At 41.5% G+C, this 13,433-nt stretch overlaps 1 protein-coding gene across 2 annotated transcripts; it reads left to right on the plus strand.

Annotated features, from left to right (window-relative positions):
* The first annotated feature begins 1,764 nt into the window (after positions 1-1,764).
* On the plus strand, positions 1,765-9,387 carry aifm2 (apoptosis inducing factor mitochondria associated 2). Of its 2 annotated transcripts, XM_064932258.1 has the most exons (9): positions 1,765-1,846; positions 3,291-3,472; positions 3,577-3,692; positions 3,915-4,034; positions 6,790-6,882; positions 6,991-7,099; positions 7,434-7,586; positions 8,688-8,888; positions 9,010-9,387. In XM_064932258.1, the coding sequence occupies exons 2-9, from the start codon at positions 3,301-3,303 to the stop codon at positions 9,159-9,161; spliced, it is 1,116 nt and encodes a 371-aa protein (XP_064788330.1). In that variant the 5' UTR covers positions 1,765-1,846; positions 3,291-3,300; the 3' UTR covers positions 9,162-9,387. The 2 variants fall into 2 exon arrangements, with proteins under 2 accessions (XP_064788330.1, XP_064788331.1); XM_064932259.1 differs by lacking the exon at positions 7,434-7,586.
* Positions 9,388-13,433: the final 4,046 nt, after the last annotated feature.

Raw genomic sequence — 13,433 nt, forward strand, 5'->3', positions numbered from 1 at the left:
CAATTACTATTCCATTTAACCCATATGAATTTAAATGAGGAATATTCTGTTTATTCATGGTGCAGAGATACACGTGAGCGGGATATCAAAGGTGCTTGTAAACAATTTCTCCCGAATAGGACCTTAAGCGGGATATGAGCTACTATTCGGAAGTGTGCGCATGTAAAAGTGATTGTTAACATCCCAGTGGTTCTATAAAGCCCACTAGCGGCTGCCCAGGCTATCCCCAGTGAGAGAAAAACAACTGTAGACGGCTATATGGAGCAGTGTTGCCAATTTAGTGACTTTGTCGCTATATTTAACGAGGAGCTTAGGCTGCATTTCGCAGTCACCACGTCCAGTGAACACTGCTACATGGCTGAGGTTGTATACTCCATGTACAGTGATCCTCAAAACATATTGTATCTGACTTTTTTGAAGTCCGTGCTGGGTGAGGTAGAGTTGGTCAACAAGGCTTTTGAGGGAGAGCAAGTAGATCCTCTTAAGCAACTTGACAGCTTGGTTAGCCTGATCATGTCTGTGAGCAGCAGGGTGCTGAATCCACTGGCAAATGTTGATGTACTCAAAGGGCCAATAGATGGATACATCAGTCCCAAACCGTACATTGGTTACCTTTTTGAGTCAAAGGCAGCTGAGCTCCACCGACCGCCCGAGGAATAAAACAATGTCCGAAAGCGGTGTGTAGCCTTCCTTCACCATCTCCCTTACTAATGAGTTGAGGGTGAGACTGCCGGACAACATCGAAGCATTACAGTACATGACAGTTTTCAGTGTGGAGGAAACTCTAAAGCACAATAAGAGCCCTGGAGAAATAGAAAACATAGCCAAGCTCCTTGGCTACTCGCCTGCAGAGATAGACAAGATTGGCGTGCCATCCATCTTCGTAAATGGAATGATCCAAAAAAACACACTGGGCTTCTGGAGTGAGATCTGGAAGTTCAAGGATGCAGCTGATATCAACCCGTTTCAATAACTTGCCATGGCGTCTGTGTTGTCCTTGCCACACTCGAATGCTGAAGTCGAGAGAGTATTCAGCCAGATGAGTGTGGTAAAAAGCAAACTTAGAAATTGGATGTCCTTGCAGACCCTTAACTCCATCCTGTACATCGATATGGACTGAAGCTGTCTGGTGAGGCTTGTTATGAGCACCAGCTGCCTGATAATGTGTTGCAGCTTTTTTGGCACATCAACTGCTTACTCATTTAAGTCAGCTCCCTTGCTGAACCTGCCATAGAAACCCTTGACCAAAATGACGATGACCCACTCTATTTGTGAGCCAGCACAGCCTGTGTGTGTGTGTGTGTAGAGGGGGGTCTGGGGAAAAAAAAAACAATTAACCTGAATTAGGGCCAGACTAATTACCGTAATTTTTTCTAAATGTCTCTTTTTGGTCCATTTAGATTGTTAATGTAGATTTAAATGTTATGTTTTACTGTTACTTGTTGTAGGCTCCTAAGTGGACCATAAGGTTAAAAACCAAACCAAATTAAGAATAAAATAAAATAATAAACTAAGTAACTCCACCAGTGTGTCTCGGTGGAGGGTTGGAATTGTGACATAAAAAAAAACAGGAATGACAGAAGACAGTTCATTTGTCGTTCTAAATATTTTTAAGGTGTTTTTAACTCACTTTTTGTCTCTCCCACGATGTTATTCCTCTCTCCTACAGCATTCATCACAATTACATGCACATGGCCAATTATGCAAATTAGGCGACGACGTCATGTAGCGACTTTTAGGACAGCCAATAGCTACTTTCCTTACTGAGGCGTTGGCAACACTGAGAGAAGACGGGAAACCACGCTGGAAAGTAAGGACGACGAAGCGGTTGTAAGCCTACATTTTGGTAAGTTAATTTTATACGTGTAATTATAGTTTCAATATGTAAATTAAAGTTGCGTTTGAGTGGTGCCGATATTGTATTTGATAGAAGTAAAAACTAGGGTAGCTCATGTCAACTAGATTTGACAGAGAGTCGCTGAATAACGGCATTAGTTAATCATTTCGGAGTGGACATTTTTGTAATTATTTTTCTCCGGGAGTTATCAATATTTCATTCTAAATATATATTGCCACGGTTCCGAGGCACAGGGTATTAGGTACAGAGCGTGTTCTTGAATTGCGAACGAATTGTGTGTCATAGCCTGTTAAAGGTAACGTTAAGCAATTTAACTGTTTTGGCTAAGTCTGTCACTGACTCGCTACAATATGTCAAGGTGTAAAATGTTACAATATTCTGATGTAAATGTAGCGGATGAAGACTGTCATTAAATGTTCCTGTGTAAACTGCAAAGTCATTGTTGTCTTGTATATAACGGGTGGGTCTAATGCTGATTGGTTTAAACTGCATGCCATCCGGTGTCTATTGCACAAATTACCACCAGCTAAATATGACGTTTAAAATGCCTAATTACTCTGTTCCATCTGACTGCGCAATCCACTGTCTCATTAGCCCAGACAGTGAATTTGTTTGCCACAATTAAAAAGCATCTAGACATTATCTCACATTTATTTTAGACTAACATTTTGTTTAACGGCAGAGATTTGTATAAACCTTGTCTCCGACATTTGCAACCTTGTTTCAATATTCAAATTCGATCTCCATCTGTCCCATAGTAATGAATCTTTAGGGATGAGACGGGCATGTATCGAAATCATACATTAGCATAATTGTTATATTTATATATTACATTACACAAAGAACTATCAATAGAAAACAGGTCTAACGAAACGGAGTGCTTGTGTTAGGCTAGCGCCTCTGAACGAGTGTCCTGACGAGAACTAATTTTCTATGCCAGGTAAAGTCGGCCATCAATAGCTCATTGTTATGGATTTATCCAAATAAATGTGTTACGATTTGCATTTTATTTATAAAGGTTTTTTGTTGTCAGTCCTATCAGTGTAGGCCAACATTTTATTTTCAATATTTTCACTCCATATTTGCTGAATGTACAAAACATTAAGAACACCTGCTCGGTCCATGACACTGACTGACAAGATGAATCCAGGTGAAAGCTATGATCCCTTATTGATGTCACTTGTTAAATCCACTTCAATCAGTGTAGATGAAGGGGAGGAGACAGGTTAAATAGATTTTTAAGCCTTTGAGTATTGGATTGTGTATGAGGGGTGCAACTCAATAGTATGAAGGTGTTCTGAATGTTTTCGTGTGTAATTTGTTATTTCTGAGAGTACGTTGACTCTTGTAGGGAGTATTTCTTGATCTTACATTTCTTTCATACCAGAAATGTTTTAAAGTTTTCATTACCATTTCACCCCTATCGTCATAGCCTACAGACAATGGGCAGCCAGGTATCTGTAGACAATGTTCATGTTGTGGTGGTTGGCGGGGGTTTCGGTGGCACCGCCGCCGCACAGCAGCTCAAATCCAGGGGGATACCATTCACCCTCATTGATCTCCGTGACGCCTTTCATCACAATGTGGCTGCCCTCCGTGCCTCTGTTCAGAGTGGTGAGAACCTTTGACCCATTGGAAATTGTAACGTCACTGGAAAAACACTGATCTAACAATTCCCACTTAAAGAACCTTTGACATTTCTAGTTACTCTCTCACAGGCTTTGCCCAGCAGACCTTCATCCCATATTTGAAGACGTTTGGAGAGAATTTCCTTCAGGGGCGAGTCGTATGGGTGGACCCAGTGTCACAGATTGTAGCGTTGGATGGAGGAAAGGTACAGTAGACTGTGGGCATGCTGGGGTTTATTATGTAATGTCGCTTTCTCTTGTCAGTTCAGCTCTAGCTGCTGAATATTAACTCTGCTTTGTGTTCTTGGTGTACTCTCCATACTTGGGCATATGCAGTGTGCTGTCCAAATCAGACCGCTTCTGACAGGCTGGAGATGTGACAGTTTGTTCCTGTAATTTGACTGTGTCATTGATGTCTTACACCACAGGAAGTTCATTACTCACACCTTATACTGTGCACTGGCACAGACGGCCCTTTCCCGGGGAAGTACAACATGGTGGCCTCCTATCAGACAGCCATCCAGAAGTATGAGGACATTGTGAAGGAGGTACATTTACATGGAAGTGCATTCCCAGGGCTGGTTTGTTGGTGCAGACTTAATGTTCATGTTTGATCTGCACTGAACAAAATATAAATGCAAAATGCAACATTTTAAACTATTTTAGAGTTCTAGTTCACATATGAGGAAATCAGTCAACGTAAATGAATTCATCAGGCCCTAATCTATGGATTTCACATGACTGGGAATACAGATCTGTTGGTCACAGGTACCTTACAAAAAAAAGGTAGAGGTGTGGATCAGGAAAAACATCCAAACATGCTCAATGGGTGACATGTCTGAGTATGCAGGCCATGAAAGAACTGGGTAATTTTCAGCTTCCAGGAATTGTGTACAGATCCTTACATTATCATGCTGAAACATGAGGTCATGGCGGTGGATGAGCAACGAGACTGTTTGACAGTTTGTGCAGAAATTCTTCATTGTGCAAACCCACAGTTTCATCAGCTGTCCGGGTGGCTGGTCTCGGACAACCCTGCAGGTGAAGAAGCCGGATGTGGAGGTCCTGGGCTGGTGTGGTTACACTTCGTGTGTGGTTGTGACGCCAGTTGGATGTACTGGCAAATTGTCTAAAATGACAGAGGTAGGGCTGGGCGACATCAAAATAAGTTGAATTCATGTTTTTGCTCGATATTCCAAATGCCTGTATTGCACGAATCTAGGCTATTTATTTTTGTTTTTATGAGCGTTTACGTCTGCTTATTCTCATGTCTCTTTCGCTCTTCTGTGTTGTGCACCTCCACATTTACACCAGAGACTTGTATATTTATTTTACCTTTATTTAGTTAGGCACGTCAGTTAAGAACATTCTTATTTACAATGACGGCCTAGGAATAGTGGGTTAACTGCCTTGTTCAGGGGCAGAACAACAGTTTTCTACCTTGTCATCTCTGGGATTTGATCTAGCAACCTTTCAGTTACTAGTCCAATGCTCTAACCACTAGGCTACCTCTAATAAAGAGATGCACGTCTCCACCCTAACAATGGGGGGCGTCGTCCCAAAGGCGTGAAGGCAGGCAACAAGCTTAGGTCCAAAATAAGCCCATAGAAATCCATTGGACTTAATTTGGACAGATTTTAGCGACTGAAACCTCTCGCTTCGCCTCTTTCTCTATAGTTTACACATACCAAGCCCCTACCTCTTACGCCAACAAAGTTGAGAGATCACATCTTCCTCACTTACAGAGGTTTCAACTTGCTGTTTAAGGTTTGGTCCAACATAATCTGTCATATGGACAAACACATTGAGACATTATTTAATTTAAATACTTGGTGGTTCGAGCCCTGAATGCTAATTGGCTGATAGCCATGGTATATCAGACCATGTACCACGGGTATGACAAAACATTTATTTTTACTGCTCTAATTAAGTTGGTAGCCAGTTTATAATGGCCATAAGGTACCTCTGGGGTTTGGGATATATGGACAATATGCCATAGCTAAGGGCTGTCCAGGCAGTCAGCGTTGCGTTGTGCATAAGAACAGCCCTTACCTGTAGTTTATTGGCCATATACCACACCCCCTTGTGCCTTATTGCTTCAGTAGTAGAGAAGTTCACTTTTCTAACAATACCCTTTTTATATCTCTACTACTCAAATTGTGAGCAGAGCAGACACTACTAAAACGAGAGTATCAATGAACATTGATTCTGGAAAATTAACACTCAGTTTGTCGCATGTGGCATTGGGGTACCACTAGCGGCATTTGAGCCAAATACTCTTATACTAGCTGCCTAGTCTGTGTTTTATAAATAAGTATGAACACAATTATAAACTCAATTATAAACGTCCTCTCGCTGTCAACTGCGGTTATTTTCAGCAAACTTAACATGTGTAAAATATTTGTATGAACATAACAAGATTCAACAACTGACACAAACTGAACAAGTTCCATAAACATGACTAACATAAATGGAATGTGTCCCTGAGCAAAGGGGGGGTCAAAATCAAAAATAACAGACAGTATCTGCATTAAGTACTGCAGTGCATTTCCTCATGGACTGCACCAGATTTTCCAGTTCTTGCTGTGAGATGTTACCCCACTCTTCCACCAAGGCACCTGCAAGTTCCTGGACATTTCTGGGGGGGGAAATGGCCCTAGCCCTCACCCTCCGATCCAACAGGTCCCAGATGTGCTCAATGGGATGGAGATCCGGGCTCTTCGCTGGCCATGGCAGAACACTGACATTCCTGTGGAAATCACTCACAGAATTGCTGGTGGCAGTGTCATGTCAGATTGAGCCTACAATGTAGAAAACTGGTACTGTATATTGTGAATCTCCAATAAGTAGAAAAAAAGGAAACTTAGGCAATATCGTACAGCCCTAGTTGGTGGTTTATGGTAGAGAAATTAACATTCAATTCTCTGGCAATGGCTCTAGTGGACATGCCAATTGCATGCTCCCTCAACTTTGAAACATCTGTGACAACTGCACAAGGTGCACCTGTTTAATCAGCTTCTTGATATGCCACACCTGTCAGATGGATGGTTTATCTTGGCAAAGGAGAAATGCTCACTAACGGGGATGTAAACAAATTTGTGCACAAAATGAGGGAAATAAGCATTTTGTGTGATTTCAGGAATCTTTTTCAGCTCATGAAACATCGGACCAACCCTTTACATGTTGCATTTATATTTTTGTTCAGTGTATTTTGAAATGCATTTGACAATTGTTGTACCCACGTTCATGTGTTATGAAAATATTAGTAAATGACAGGTTTGTTTTCTCCCTGCTGTTGGTCAGGTCCAGGCTGCAGGTTCAGTTCTTGTGGTAGGTGGTGGATCCACTGGTGTAGAGATGGCTGCAGAGATCAAAACAGAATATCCAGACAAGAAGGTAATAATATCCTACATCCCTTTGTTATTCATACCTCTTAAGAGACTTGTGGTTGGAGCACAACTAATGGAGCTTGCCCTCCATTCTCAAACACCCCCATGTTTCCAGGTGATCCTGATCCATTCCCATGTTGGCCTAGCCGACCCAGAGCTGCTGCCCAGTGTCAGGCAACAGGCTAAGGAGGTTCTGCTGGAGAAAGGGGTGGAGCTGCTACTGGGTAAAAGGTTATGTCTGGCTGAGGAAATGTTAGTCTGGGTGACACAGCATCACCAGTCAGTGAAAATGCAGTTTTGATTATGGCATGTTCAGCAGACAGAGAATGTCCAAGAGAGCTCATGTGTGTGCAGAGGGTGATTGCCTCAACCCCTCATTGTTGGATGTGGAATTAGGATATCTGTTGTGACTGGCACAAACAGTAAATGCCTAGAGAACCTTTCTTTGATCATCTGTTTCATGCTAAACACTTAGTATAATTATTATCTCAGTGCAATTCACTTGCTGTTATGTAATTATCTTTTACACTGTGGCCTCACCTTTCCATCTGACTCTAGGGCAGAAAGTTTCTAACCTGTCTGTACTGGAGCTCAATGTGACCAACAAGAACACGGTTATCTTGACAGACAAGGATACAGAGATCACTGCAGACCTCGTCATCTGCTGCACAGGCATGAAGATTAACTCTGATGCCTATAGCTCCACCCTGAGTGAGTTGTCTGTCTTGTCCACTAGGTGGAGGGATTATGCCATCTGAGTCCAAGGCAGCCCAGAAATTCAAGAAGTACTGCTCAAAGCGCTGTTGATAAAACTACTACAGGAGAGTTCAAAATCTGTTAAACAGTTTTGCTGGATATATAAAAAGTTTAAATTAATAACCTAATTCCTGTGAAAGATGACTGGTTAGAGAAACCTCATATGATTAACTTGCATATTAAATTCCACATCTGCTCTTTCCATGACATCGACTGACCAGGTGAAAGCAAAAGTCCCTTATTGATGACTTATTAAATCCACTTCAGTGTAGATGAAGGGGAGGAGACAGGTTAAAGAAGGATTTAAGCCTTGAGACAATTTAGACATGGATGTGTGTGCCATTCAGAGGGTGATTGAGCAAGACCAGATTTAAATGCCTTTCAACAGGGTATGGTAGTAGGTGCCAGGTACAACTGTTTGTCAAGAACAGCAATGCTGCTTTTTTTTTTTTTTTTTTTTACACAAACTGAGTATATCAAGAATGGTCCAATACCCAAAGGAAATCCAACCAACTTTACAGAACTCAATATTAGGAAGGTGACCAGACCGCATGCGCCATCGCACGCATGTTAATTTTTGTCCCCACACCATATAAATGTATGGCAATTTAGCTAGCTAGCTAGCTTGCTGTTGCTAGATAATTTGTCCTGGGATATAAACATTGGGTTGTTATTTTACCTGAAATGCACAAGGTACTCTACTCTGACAATTAATCCACAGATAAAAGGGTAAAAAAATGTATATATTGTAATTTCTCCTCCAGACTTCTTCTTTTGACTTGATATGACTGTTGGCAACCAACTTTAAGCTACATTACCACTACCGACTGGAGTGTGGACCTCGGTTCATCTTTCAATCACCCATGTGGGTATATGCTCATAAAAAAACAATTTTGGAGATGGGAGAGGCGGGATTTGCAGTGCGTCACAAATAGAAGAGATCTCTATTTTAGTGCCTGGCTACGCACACGACGCGAGCAGTGTGGTCAGCATGTTAGTACAGTAGTCTAAACACGATCTACATGCATTTACTAAGTTTCTCTGTTTATATTTCAGATGGATGCCTAGCAGAGAATGGGTCCCTGAAAGTGAATGTGCACCTGCAGGTGGAGGGCTATGACAATGTGTACGCTGTTGGGGACTGTGCTAATGTTAACGAGCCTAAGATGGCGTACCATGCAGGTCTCCACGCTGGGGTTGCTGTTGCCAACATCACCAACAGTCTGATGGGGAAGCACCTGGAATCTTATCACCCAGGTAATTGAGACTGTCTCCTCTCTCCTGTAAACCCTACTTCTGTCAATGTTATAGTTTTAACCTTGATCTCTGACTATAGAACATTCTATCACGGGTATATGTCCACATGTCTTCCTGACAGGGTGTGTGACCATGTTGTTAGCCATGGGCCATGATGATGGAGTGGGCCAGTTCAATGGGCTGAGGCTTCCCCGTTGCCTTGTAACCCAGGTCAAGAGCAAGAACCTACTGCTGTGGAAAAGCTGGAAGGAAATGGGTCAGAAAGCTCCTTAACGTGTGCCATACAGAACATTGTGGAGCGAAGACATGTGTGTGCCAGCACTGCCTTGAGTGCCTTACTCAGGTGATAGCTTGCAGAAGTTTTGGCGTTCTGACATGACTTGATATGAGACCATATATTTGTAAAATATTTCTACGCAATGTGATGCAAACTTTGTACAATGTCCATTTTTGCCAATGAATGTTAATGTATGTCTTGATTAAAAATATTTAAAAAAAATCTGAATTTTATGGTTAAATATATTTCTGTAATTTGATACAATTTCAAGAGCAACTGAGCTGAACTCGCCGCTTGTTTTTTCTGCTGCTCATTATGAAAAAACAGATTTGAGCCTTGGGGGTGCGATGTGGGTGTGTTTGTTTTATCATACCCTGAAAGTTACTGTACATCTAGCGTAGGTGTTAGGTCCAGCAATTCAAGTAAAAAAAAAAAATGTGAATGAAAAAACTAGTCGGTGCACTGCAGACAGTATTGAGTCCGTTGCAGCTGGCTTCGCTCAGGACTGGTTTCTGAGAACATGTCCACAACTTCATCAACAAGCTGTTAGTGTCGCAGCTTAAGATTTATTTACATAGGCTATTTTTTCAGTGCCTAAAATCGCTAACTAGTTAAGTTCAATCTGTTTGTCAATTAATCAACTTCGCAAGTCACTGGCGACGTATGCTTGGGTGTAGATCCCTGTATTTCAACAATCTGGATTAAAATAGCCTCAAGGCAGTTGACAACCAAAGCAACCATTACTGCCGTTGTTTAACATAGCATTCAATCTACCGTATTTGGAGTAGGCTCAAAATGAAAGGTCCAATGCAGCTGTTTGTATCTCATAATTTCTGGGTAACCATTAAGTACCTTCATGTGATTGTTTTCAATTAAAATGGTCAACAAAATTGCTTCTTGGCTAAAAACAATTTTGCTGGGAGTGGTCTGAGTGGGAGGGGAAAACAAACTGTTATTGGCAGAGGTTTGGAACTCTTATTGGTCTATTCATTAATTTACCACCTTGATGGTGCAGCTGTAGAGCTTTTCGAGGATCTGAGGACCCATGCCAAATCTTTTCAGTCTCCTGATGAGGAATAGGCATTGTTGTGCCCACTTCACGACTGTCTTGGTGTGTTTGAACCATGATCGTTCGTTGGTGATGTGGACAACAAGGAACTTGAAGCTCTCATTGAAGCTCATCCATTAGTTTACTCCAATTAGGGTAGGGATGGTAGTGGGGGGAAGAAAGTATATATAATTTATTTTTTATATAAAGGTGATTAGAAATTATTCATACAATTACATTTATAGATTGTAGATACCCCCCCATAAGCAAAGTAAATGAGTGCATCGTTAGAATATTTATTTTTTGCCCTCCTGCATCACATTCTACACAGAAGATCTCTGCTAAACGGTTTATCCGTCTCTGTGACCTCAGAACAAAGTTGACTACAAATAAAGATGCCAACAGAGCTCATGAGCTTGTAGTCCTTAAACCTGGAAATTAGTTACCTGTGGTTTGTTCAGCCATCCCTATGGGGAAAGTTAATGGAGAAAGAAGAGTTTTGGGATAAACGCTGAAAATAAGGTCTGATAACACAGGCTCAGATCTTACGTTTTGTTCTATGAGATACCAGTTAACATGATATTTATGAATTATGTGCTTTGTGCCTATATAAATTACATAAATGCTTCAAAATTCACAAAGTGATGTTAGCTGATGAAGATTCTCATAGAACAAAACATAAGATATCCTGTGTTTACCACAGACCTTATGTTTGGCGTCTATCCAAAAACCCTACAAAAACTCAATTTTCCCATAGGCTTTGTCCAACGAACCATGGCGGAGATAGTGCCTACAAAAAGATGCCATTACTATTGCTCTCAATGTATGAAGCGAACTACTAAGCAGTGGGAGAATTTATTGTGAGTTGTCAGACTATAAATAAATAGGCCTATACTGTATATGCTAAAAAATGCTTATATTTTCGCTAGAGGCGTTTTGGTATTTTGAGATATGAATTATGAAAGTGCCCCCTGAAAGGTCTTTGCATCGCTCTGCAGCTCTTACACTAAAAGGGCATTTTCACAGTATTATTCCAACCTCCATTATTTTTTAAACATACTTTGTTGATGCGATTACAGCCTCGAGTCTTCTTGGGTATGACGCTACAGGCCTGGCACACCTGTACTTGGGGAGTTTCTTCCATTCTTCTCTGCAGATCCTCTCAAGCTCTGTCAGGTTGGATGGGGAGTGTCGCTGCACAACTATTTTCAGGTCTCTCCAGAGATGTTCGACCAGGTTCAAGTCCGGGCTCTGGCTGGACCACTCAAGGACATTCAGAGACTTGGCCCAAAGCCACTCCTGGGTTGTCTTAGTTGTGTTCTTAGGGTTGTTGTCCTGTTGGAAGGTGAACCTTTGCCCCAGTCTGAGGTCTCGAGCACTCTGGAGCAAGTTTTCATCAAGGATCTCTCTGTACTTTGCGTCGTTCATCATTCCCTCGATCCTGACGAGTGTCACCGTAGGGATGGTGCCAGGTTTCCTCCAGAGTTCAATCTTGGTTTCATCAGACCAGAGAATCGTGTTTCTCATGGTCTGAGAGTATTTAGGTGCCTTTTGGAAAACTCCAAACGGGCTGTCGTGCCTTTTACTAAGGAGTGGCTTCTGTCTGGCCACTACCAATCAGGCCTGATTGGTGGTATGCTGCAGAGATGGGAGAACCTTCCAGAAGGACAACCATCTCCACAGAGGATCTCTGTCAGATTGACCATAAGGGTTCTAGGTCACCTCCCTGACCAATGCCCTTCTCCTCTGATTGCTCAGTTTGGCCGGGCGGACAGCTTTCGGTAGAGTCTTGGTGGTTCCAATGTGGAAAAGGTCAGGAGGTCTGAATACTTTATGAATGCACTGTAGGTAAAAAAAAAAAAACAGTGTGCTAGTGAAAGAATGCTCAGTTTGTTTGTGTGCAGCATTGGGGTACTACCATGTACCGCTAGTAGCATTTTAGCCAAAGACTGTTCTACTAGTTATCTAGTCTGTGTTTTACAAATGTGCAATAAGCATAAAACACAATGATATAGGGAATTGGCAACTAGTTCTCATTCTGAGAAATAAGGTAGGCCACTTGATTTCAACATCTGAACAAAGTGGACAGGCTAGCACGCTGTTCAAATAGTTGGAGACAGACAGAAGGGTGTTCATAACAATGAAACTGTTCTGCCTTGTTCGCTAACAAATAGATCCAAGTTGGCTAAACTTGAAATACTCACCAGCATGTGGGCTTGTGTTTGAGAGATTGTTTACGAAACCTGTGTTCATTTTCTATAATGCCTCCTACAAGAAGTCATTTATTAGTGAATGTGCATTATGCATGGTTCTGAATAAAATCTGTAACAAAGGGCAATTTCATAGACCGACTTGATAACCAGATCAATGATTGCACAAAAGCAGATTGAACTATTTTGATAAAATAATATCATTAGTTGGCCTTATGGTTGTGGAAGACTTATATTTAGCCTAGGAATAATTTCACAAGGTCTGATTTCATTAGATTATTGCTGACTGTTTGAAACGCAGCGAATTTTACCATTTAGTTGTACAACAAAGATTAGAAAACATTACATGAACCGACAGAGTTCGCCCATTGAATGTTGCGACGCATCGCCTGAACACGCATAAAGAAACATGTAATTACGAAATTACATCTCTGTAAACAGTTCTTCACCACTACAAGTCTGACAAAACATTTATCGTAGGTCTATACTCATACCTGCTTGTTTATCAAAACGTTTCCAAATATACCACAATTATTATCCTTACTAGCCAATAATGAAGTCCTTGTTTTTCCACGATTTTAGTAGACGTTTTGTCCTAAAATAATAATAATGGAGGGACGGGTACGAAAATCTGGGTCACTGGCGTCAAAGGCAAACACCCTATGCATTGCGCCAATAAGGTTAACCCACTTAGTGGGAATTGTAACGTAGATACTTTTTACATTTTTAACTAGACAAGTCAGTTAAGAACTCATTCTTATTTACAATGACGGCCTAGGAACAGTGCATTGTCTTTGGCAGAACGACAGATGTTGACCTTGTCAGCTCGGGTATTCGATCTAGCAACCTTTCGGTTACTGGCCCAACACTAACCACGAGGCTACATGCCACACCATCATTAGTGAGGATTGCTGTCCCTCGGTGTCAACCGTTTGAGAGAGAGAAAAATAAATACATTGGAAACTGTGTACTTACTGTCCAGCCCAGTTATGAATTGATGCATCATTTCA

Source organism: Oncorhynchus masou, chromosome 23 (genome assembly GCF_036934945.1).
Source record: "Oncorhynchus masou masou isolate Uvic2021 chromosome 23, UVic_Omas_1.1, whole genome shotgun sequence".
NCBI lineage: Eukaryota > Metazoa > Chordata > Actinopteri > Salmoniformes > Salmonidae > Oncorhynchus > Oncorhynchus masou.

What these genes read in the sequence shown, in the direction of transcription:
- aifm2 (XM_064932258.1), top strand. Translation starts at nt 3,301, where the DNA reads ATGGGCAGCCAGGTATCTGTAGACAATGTTCATGTTGTGGTGGTTGGC. An exon ending in TGCCTATAGCTCCACCCTGA is followed by an intron (nt 7,587 to 8,687) that starts GTGAGTTGTCTG and finishes TTTATATTTCAG; the next exon opens with ATGGATGCCTAGCAGAGAAT. An exon ending in CCTGGAATCTTATCACCCAG is followed by an intron (nt 8,889 to 9,009) that starts GTAATTGAGACT and finishes TCTTCCTGACAG; the next exon opens with GGTGTGTGACCATGTTGTTA.